The sequence below is a fragment of the Apium graveolens genome, chromosome 6 (assembly GCF_009905375.1).
Source record: "Apium graveolens cultivar Ventura chromosome 6, ASM990537v1, whole genome shotgun sequence".
In the NCBI taxonomy this organism is placed as follows: Eukaryota; Viridiplantae; Streptophyta; class Magnoliopsida; order Apiales; family Apiaceae; genus Apium; species Apium graveolens.
Genome location: NC_133652.1, coordinates 244,008,493 through 244,016,653, shown reverse-complemented (window position 1 = coordinate 244,016,653; position 8,161 = coordinate 244,008,493). Strand labels below are relative to the sequence as shown.

The following is an 8,161-nucleotide window of genomic DNA, read 5'->3' as shown; positions in this document are numbered from 1 at the left end:
TTTCCTTGTACTTTTCATGTATATTAAATAAAAAATTAATGTAATATATATACATGTAATATAAAGAAAAAATCTATTTTAATGTATAATTTAATGAAATATGGAGAGTGTATATATATATATATATATTTTACATAGTATTATATAAAAACTTGTAAATATTTATATTATATTTATATTATATACATAAATATATGCATGTGTTATATATATTAATTTATAAATATATTTATCTCGTGTAATTTCGTGTACTTTTATGTACCTAAATTGAAACCCATATCTGACAATAAATCTATCGTTTAATTTCGCATTCGTATACATTCGTGTTTCGTGTACCAAAAATTGAAATCCATATCCGTATGTTTCTGGTCGTGTACCAAATTGTTTGTTCTAAGATAAACCCATCGAATAGATAAACATTAGACCATTGAGGGATGAACCTGGACCAGAAGAGACACTTGTCACAGGCTTTTAAGCTCGAAAGAGCAGGTTTTAATAAAGTAGTTCTTAAAATTTTTCGGCCAAGTTGAATTGCAAGCAAAAACATTATCCTCATTCCACAACTAAGATGCTTCATCAATCTTCCTTCAAAAACATGTACTCATATTCACTATTTATGCTGTTTTAAAATTACAATTTGTATGGAGGCAAAAAGATAACATCCATCTTTCTCTGTCAATTAATAATTGACAATTATCTACTTCTCCAAACCACCTCAGTGTTATTGGGTGCAAATGCAATGCTATATCCCTCAGCTGTACACAAGCTCAAAGTTTAGGTAGCTTAATCACTAGTTGTTGCATGTTCCTTTTAAGTAATCATTCAAGGAATGCATAGTACTCTCTTCTGGATTACTGCACAGTGATGTCGCATCTTTATCGAGATCAAGAATCACAAGACTTAAATGAGACTCTGCAATTGATTCTTGATAAACTTCATCATCGTTACTCGATTGATTGTCATAATCATTCTGATTTTCACTTTGAGTCTCCACATCTTTCTCCCCTCTTAATATCCTTAGTACCTGCAAGTTGAGTACATTCTAATTTCAGTATGCTTAAGAAAGTAGATGTGTGCATCACAGAGACTGAGAGTTTAAGCCTCAACCGAGACGTGTGCTTGTGTGTGAGCTCTGCCAACCTTGAGAAAAAAAGAGTGGATGCAAAAGGAATATACAGATCAACTTAAAACCCGTTTTACCTGACTCATGTTGGGCCTAAGCCGAGCTGCTCTTGTCAGACAAAGAACTGCAGCAAATGCCATTAACTCTACTTGATCTTTGTCGAAGTTGTTACCCAAATTCGAATCCAGAATACTAAAAACATCTCCACTCTCTAATATTGGTTTTGCCTGAATATGAGGAACAAATTGTATAAATATTACGTCTTACTGAATGAGTTTCAGAATAATGCAAGAAAATACTTACCCACTTTACCAAGCTTTCTGGACTCTTTAGTGATTCGAAAGCAATTGCTCTTTTACCCGATAAGAGTTCAAGGAGAACCACACCGAAAGAGTAGACATCAATTTTATCACTGACTTTTCCATACATAAAATATTCTGGAGCAAGATAACCAAAAGTTCCTAAAACATCAGTGTGCGTTTGGAAAGATGAGTTTGTTGGTCCCCATATCGCAAGCCCAAAGTCAGATAACTGCATCAAATAAACAAGTGTCATTTAACAATTATGGTAAGTGTTTTTATACGGTTTTGACATGAGTGTATTGAATACCATTGGTTTGTAGTCTTCAGTTAGGAGAATGTTGGATGACTTGACATCTCTATGAATTACAGGTTGAGGACATTCGTTGTGTATGTGGTTTAGAGCTTCCGCAATCCCAAGAGCTACATCATACCTTACTTCCCATGATAATACCGACTCATTAGTGTTAGTACTGTGAAGATTGTCCTCCAAATTTCCTCGAGCCATGTAGTCATAAACAGAGATCAGATTATTTTCTTCAACGCAGACTCCAAGCAGAGGTGTGATGTTTTTGTGGTCCAAGAAGGTCATAATGTCCACTTCTTGAGAAAAATCCTTCCATGCTTCTTTGGATGATTTTAAAAGTTTTACTGCCACTGTTTTGCCTTCTGGTAGAGTCCCCTTGTATACAGAATTACAACCACCTTTACCTATTATACAATCTGCAACAAGACACACATTAGGAAACAATATCATAAATATACGAGGGTGTACACAGAAATCTAAACTTTATTACGAAGATGACCTGAGGAATATTGAGAAGTTGAGGTTTTTAGAACTTCATAACTGAACCATCTACAACCACATGAATTTGTTTTAAGAATCTCTATAGCTTCTGGTAGTTCATAAATCTCCTTCAAACTACCATTACTTTCACTTTTATTTGCTAAGTTACTGCTCCCCCTTCCAAGAAAAATTTCTGAACTTGTTGAATCTAAACTCGAGTTTGATCCTGGAGTTCCTGGTGAGGACCTGCTTGGTAAGTTCATGACCCATTGCACCACTGACATTTCTCTTGTTTCATGGACTGGTGGCCTTATTTTACTTACTGCTCGAAGTAGAGGCCAGCCAGCAATCTGCTGAGGGAAGTCTGAAGAAATAGAAAGTGAACTCAATGATTTCCTGTGCATGTCACAAGAGCACACTTGTTCATCTTTTGTCCAATCACTTTCTGTCAATGTACTAGGTGCCTCAGATTCATCGAATTCAGACTCAGCATCTTTACAAGACGGGGTTATACTGAAATTGAAACTCGGCCTAGGATCACCAAACCTAGGTAATTTGCTAGTTGAGAACCTTCTAAACATAACTTTCCCATTGTGGACTGCCACCACTCCAGTAGTTAGAGGTAGTTTCCCCGCGCAGAACTTAGCAAGAGAAGTCCTTCTCCTGCAAATTTTCATTGCAAGACAAAGTATGGATGTCAGCCATGACCAAAATTATAAGGCCATTTAGCGAAATTAAATAAATAAACAACTCGCAGGCCAAACACCCTTCGAGATCTTCTTACCCTATAGTGTGAGGCTTAGTGATTCCCACAATTAAAGTCATGGCAGCTCGGTTTTTAGCTTCCCTGACCAGAACTTTTCTGATTGAACTTCCTTTTAAGACCACTCCGGTAAGATTAATCTAATAAAACACACACAAAATAGGATAAAAAAAATTATACGAACCTTTCAACAAAATATACATATACAAATTGCTTTATCATCTAAAAACCAACCTTCTTTTCATTACACAGTCCTTCATAATCATTTAGATAATCATTCAAAGAGTTCTTCTTCTCTGTATCTGAAATTATAATCCTTAATAAGAAGCTAAAATCCAGCTTATAATAACAATAACGTAGTAAGAAAATCGATAGCTGAGAAACAGTGTTGGTACCGGAATCTTGACAAACATGAAGTGCAGTAACACAATCCCCTTCATCCGCAACTTTCAAAATAGCCCAGTCAAGCAACTCTCTTGCGTGTTCATCGAATCGAATTCCCACCAAAACATTCCTCCTGCTAAAATCTTCAACTGTCATACCCTTAGCTTTCTTGATCAGAAGTGTTCCAAATTTTCAAATCTTCACAAATACAATCCAATTATTACAGAATGATCACTGTCACTATTTGCTGAGACCACTTGCAAGACTAAAAACATGTGCACATAAATATAGCCTACAAAAACAAGAAACTAACAAACACAAATTTGAAATTTCTACTGAAATTCGCATATCCCAGAAAGTGCTATAAAGCAGCACACGTTATAAGGATGCTGTACACAAAATTGAATATGTGAAGTGGGGGAAAAGAATGATCAGTAACAGACAACAGAACCCACCTAAAATTTAAATAGATTGGCATTCAAAGCCATCACCTTTAGATATTATAATATAAATACTAAATAATTAAATAATAAAGAGAAGTCGCAGCTCTAGATAAAAACCTGCTCTCAACTAACATGTACCGTCACAAATAGTTGAATAGTATATGGTGGGTGATCTTATAATCTTGATTAGTTAGCGGTTAAGATAATCTTCATTTTTTAATACTCCCTCCATTATGTACGCAGGAATGTATACGCGAATATATTTATTGCTATTCAAGAATCAGATTTTAACATCTGAAATTTAATTATGGACAGAATACTTGAATTTTTGTCAAACTCATATCATCCTAAAAAATCATTATATCACATTTACTACCGAAACTTATACTATTGGACAAAAAAAGACCCTATGGCATCAATTGCTTAATAAATTTTGCTTAATGAATTTTTCTAACGGGTGTACATGACCACATGCTAAGAGTCACTTCTTGACGAGGTGTCCTCAAAATATTAGTGAAAAACTCGTTAATAATGATTGACATTCCTACATGCACATTAATTTTCACCAATAAAATTTTTACACTGACCAATCACACATTCTTAGCATATGCAAATGAACACACAGTAGATAAACCGTTTCTTAATAAATTATTTCTTAAATAAATTATCATGCAGTGTATATTAGTCTAAATAATCAAATTATGTAAAAATAATATTTTGGCATCAAAGGTTCAGAGCCGCCTTGTACGAGAGAGAAATGTGGGAATGGACTTATTACCAGTTTGGTCAATAAGTGGATTTGTAAGCGGTTGAAAATCTTACGATTAACGTGTAAAACACATCTTAATTGGATAACTAATTAATTAATACTACTCATTTTGTGTACTAAAGCGCCCTTTCCTTGAAGATTTAAGCTCATGGTTAACGATTTAAACACTACAGTTTCGCTATTTCATATCATTATAATTGGCTCATTGCATGCAGAAGAGGTAACAATATATGAAAAACTAGTATTAATATAACCGAACAGTTATAACCTTTAAGGCAGTTGCAAAAGAAGAATAAGAATACGTATAAATTATGATTACAACCAGCTCTGTTTTCTCGACTCAAATGAGATGCACATGCTGTCTTTGTAAGAACTTGACAAGAGGTTAAAAAACTGAAAACTGACTGATGGGTTTGAGCTTAAAAGATAAGTAAAGCATTAGTCATTGAGTTGGCCAAGTGTGTCTTTCATCTCAACTTCAGTGACGTGATGTTTTTTGAAATGTAGCCAAGGAAAATAAAAAGACAAGGATGACTTGAACCGTAGTAAATGGTAAGACTTTTCGGGTCAAACATCGTCACCCACTTGGGTTGCAAAAACAAACATGTTTCCTTTCGCCACTCTCTAAAGTTGAACCAAACTACAGTCACACAAGGACGGACCCCAAACAACGTCTTATCTTCACTTTATTTATAGCTTCCTACTATAAATATGCCACTAATTAATTTACATTTTTACACAAATACAGGAATGTTTAGTTCAAGTCCAGAATGATAATCCCAAATATAAATGGAGGCTAAACAAAGCATGGAGGTTAATGAAAATGAAAATGATATAGTAAATGATATGTTTTAATCCAAACAAGAAATGTCTCTTATTACATATGCTCTAATAATCAATTAAAATAATATTTAGATTATAATGTCATGTTCATTAGTCATGAATCAAATAACCTTGCAAACTTATCCAACAAACTAACATATAGGACCGAGTAAAAATGTGAATTAAAAATGAAGCCTAATTGAAATTGGAAAAAAATAATAATAACTAAATAAAATTAAATCTGTCAAATTAATTAAAATTAAAATTTTATAATTTTCAAATTTAAAAAATATACTTTAAAATAATGATATATATATAAGCTGTGTTTATATATATATATTTTTATAATGATACAATATTATTATTTTTCAAATATGTTATATATTTAGTTTTTAAAAACTGATTAGATATAATCATAACAAATCAATTAATACAAATATATTGAACTCATTTTCATTTGAGTGTTTTACGGAACCAGTAGTATTATATTTTAAGATTAATATGCATAGCACAGGCAGCCAAAGTAGACCCATGAAGCAACTTTTTTTTAACTAAAGAGAGTTTTATTCCCCCTACATATAAATTTGAAATATTAGGCTTCCTAGTTGATATCACAATAATTTTCAAAAAGCACAGGCCATGGTTCATTCCATTCCCAGGCCATTACACTACAAAAATAATATCAACGACTCCCTCATTGACTTGCAACTTGGAACCACATGAAATGTAGTGCAATGTATTATATATTTTGGCATTCATTTGGACTGGAGAAATTTTGATTTGTAAAACTTATTTGTAGTTAATTTAAATTTTTGTAATTGTTATCCCTCTTTAAGCTTTTACTTTCAAGTAAAGAAAAAAAATTAAAATTTAAAGTCTTCCACGTCATTGCATTAATTACAAATGGGTTCATCTTATCACATACTATTTATTATTGTAATGTAACGTTATATTGTACATCAAGTGAGATGGATGCTAAACTATAAACAAGTGCAAAGATAATCAAGATTAGTTAAAATTTGCTTTCACATAGATCAGTTACTTGAATGAAAGGTAAGTGCAATCCACCAATTGAATTTTAACATAAAAAAATATTTAAAAAAATTCTTCTAAAATTATTTTCAAATTGAAACCTGCGTTATAGATTAGATAATCACCCGTTCACCACACTAAAAATAGTGATTTTCTGTCAAAAAATAATGAAAGTGCAAATTTACACAAGTGTACAATTTACAAAATAAGTTAATATGTATTTACATTAAAAGCCTACAAAATTTGTTACAATCTTTCAACATAAGATCATCCAAATAGCATTAATAACACTTAAAAAAATGAATTCGATCATTTAGCAAAGTTATACGGCAGCAACTACAAAATTACTAAATTTTACTTGAGGTCAGGTTTTTGTTGAATGACTGCCTTCAAAGAGAAGCAAGACCAGGTCATCCCATGGCATATTTCTGTGTCCAATTACGGGCAGTTAATTCATACTCGAGCTTATCAGTTTTGCAGATATGAGAGGTTTCTGGAACAAGGGGATCATCCGGATTTGGATCTGTCAGGAGTGAGCACACGGAAAGCAAAACCTACATAAATCAGGCATCATCATCATTTGAATTTTTTGTATTATCAAAGACGAAATGTCGATAATACAACAAGCTGATAAGAAACATTATGTGCATAACAATAAAGTGGCGGGACAGTTACCTTGGAAATGGTAAGAGCTGGACTCCATTGTTCTTTAAGTATGTCCAAGCATATATTTCCATTGTTGTTTATGTTGGGGTGAAATACTTTGGTTCTGAACGTGACCTGTTAGAAGTATACCGTCTATATTACTCTCACTGACAAATTTGTTAACCATAAAAGTATGTTTATATTCCCACTGATACCTAATCGATAACAGTGCGTTTTAACACCTATAAATATTGGTAAAGCAAAAAATGTACATACTTTTGGTGGCTTGAAAGGATAATCAGCAGGGAAATGCATGGTAACAAGAGGCCTATTATTTGGACCTATCATTGTTGCCTTGCCATTGCCAATGGAACATGTCCTCTGCTACAGGACCTAGATATATAACACAGAAATTTAAAAATAAATATTAATCTTTTGAAATTATTGTTTTGAAGTGGAAATAATTGGTGATCAATCCTAATATTTTGTAGGGTCGCACCTGCACTGCACGAGGTTGGTGGGTCTTCTTGCACGTCCTTGAGCTCCTTCACAATTCTTCTTGAAGCCATTTACGATATTATTCAATATATTTGCAAAATTTAAATGAAGGGAGATAATCGGCAAGAAACCAGAAGGAAAGGCGATTATCTGAGATATTACATGTGAGAAAGAAAGAGGATAGACTCATTGGACTTTATAGAAGTGAAAAAAGTTGGAAAATTCTTCTGTAAAAGTAGAATGTAGAGAATGTATGTGTTAGTGAAGTTGGAATAAAGATCAGGGAACTAACAGCTAAAACCCCACGAGGAAATGCTGTTAAATGTTATCTACCGATATCGATCACGAATGTGCTAGTATATATGGTAAGAGGAAATATCTAGTTTATCACCATTACCAATAGGGCTGTTCACGAACCGAGTCGCGCCGAGTTTTGATGTAAACGAGCCGAGTTTTGATGTAAACGAGCCGAGCTTTTATTTTTTTCTGACGAACCGAGCCGAGCCGAGCTTTTCTATCGGACAAAAAATCTTGTTCGAGCTTGTTATGTAACGAGCCGAACACGAGTTTGTTCGCGAACAAATACGAGCCGAACT

At 33.3% G+C, this 8,161-nt stretch overlaps 1 protein-coding gene and 1 pseudogene across 3 annotated transcripts; both read right to left on the bottom strand.

Moving 5' to 3' along the window:
- Positions 1-582: 582 nt before the first annotated feature.
- LOC141667397 (protein kinase STUNTED-like) lies at positions 583-3,935 on the bottom strand. 3 transcript variants are annotated; one of them, XM_074473880.1, is made up of 9 exons: positions 3,917-3,935; positions 3,368-3,554; positions 3,207-3,274; positions 2,994-3,112; positions 2,229-2,872; positions 1,733-2,145; positions 1,427-1,654; positions 1,201-1,350; positions 583-1,024 (listed from the first exon to the last, which is right to left on the bottom strand). In XM_074473880.1, exons 2-9 carry the CDS (start codon positions 3,510-3,512, stop codon positions 791-793), a joined length of 2,001 nt encoding a protein of 666 aa, XP_074329981.1. In that variant the 5' UTR covers positions 3,513-3,554; positions 3,917-3,935; the 3' UTR covers positions 583-790. The 3 variants fall into 3 exon arrangements, with proteins under 3 accessions (XP_074329981.1, XP_074329980.1, XP_074329982.1); XM_074473879.1 differs by lacking the exon at positions 3,917-3,935 and adding an exon at positions 3,812-3,829; XM_074473881.1 differs by lacking the exon at positions 3,917-3,935 and having other exon boundaries at positions 3,207-3,288; positions 3,368-3,484.
- Positions 3,936-6,558: 2,623 nt separating this feature from the next.
- On the bottom strand, positions 6,559-7,865 carry LOC141667338 (ubiquitin-conjugating enzyme E2 8-like; annotated as a pseudogene).
- Positions 7,866-8,161: the final 296 nt, after the last annotated feature.

Coding starts and splice junctions, on each gene's coding strand:
- LOC141667397 (XM_074473880.1), bottom strand. CDS start 3,512: ATGACAGTTGAAGATTTTAGCAGGAGGAATGTTTTGGTGGGAATTCGA. Junction 3,113..3,206: donor GACTGTGTAATGAAAAGAAG/GTTGGTTTTTAG, acceptor GTGTTTTATTAG/ATTAATCTTACCGGAGTGGT. Junction 1,655..1,732: donor CTGAAGACTACAAACCAATG/GTATTCAATACA, acceptor TATTTGATGCAG/TTATCTGACTTTGGGCTTGC.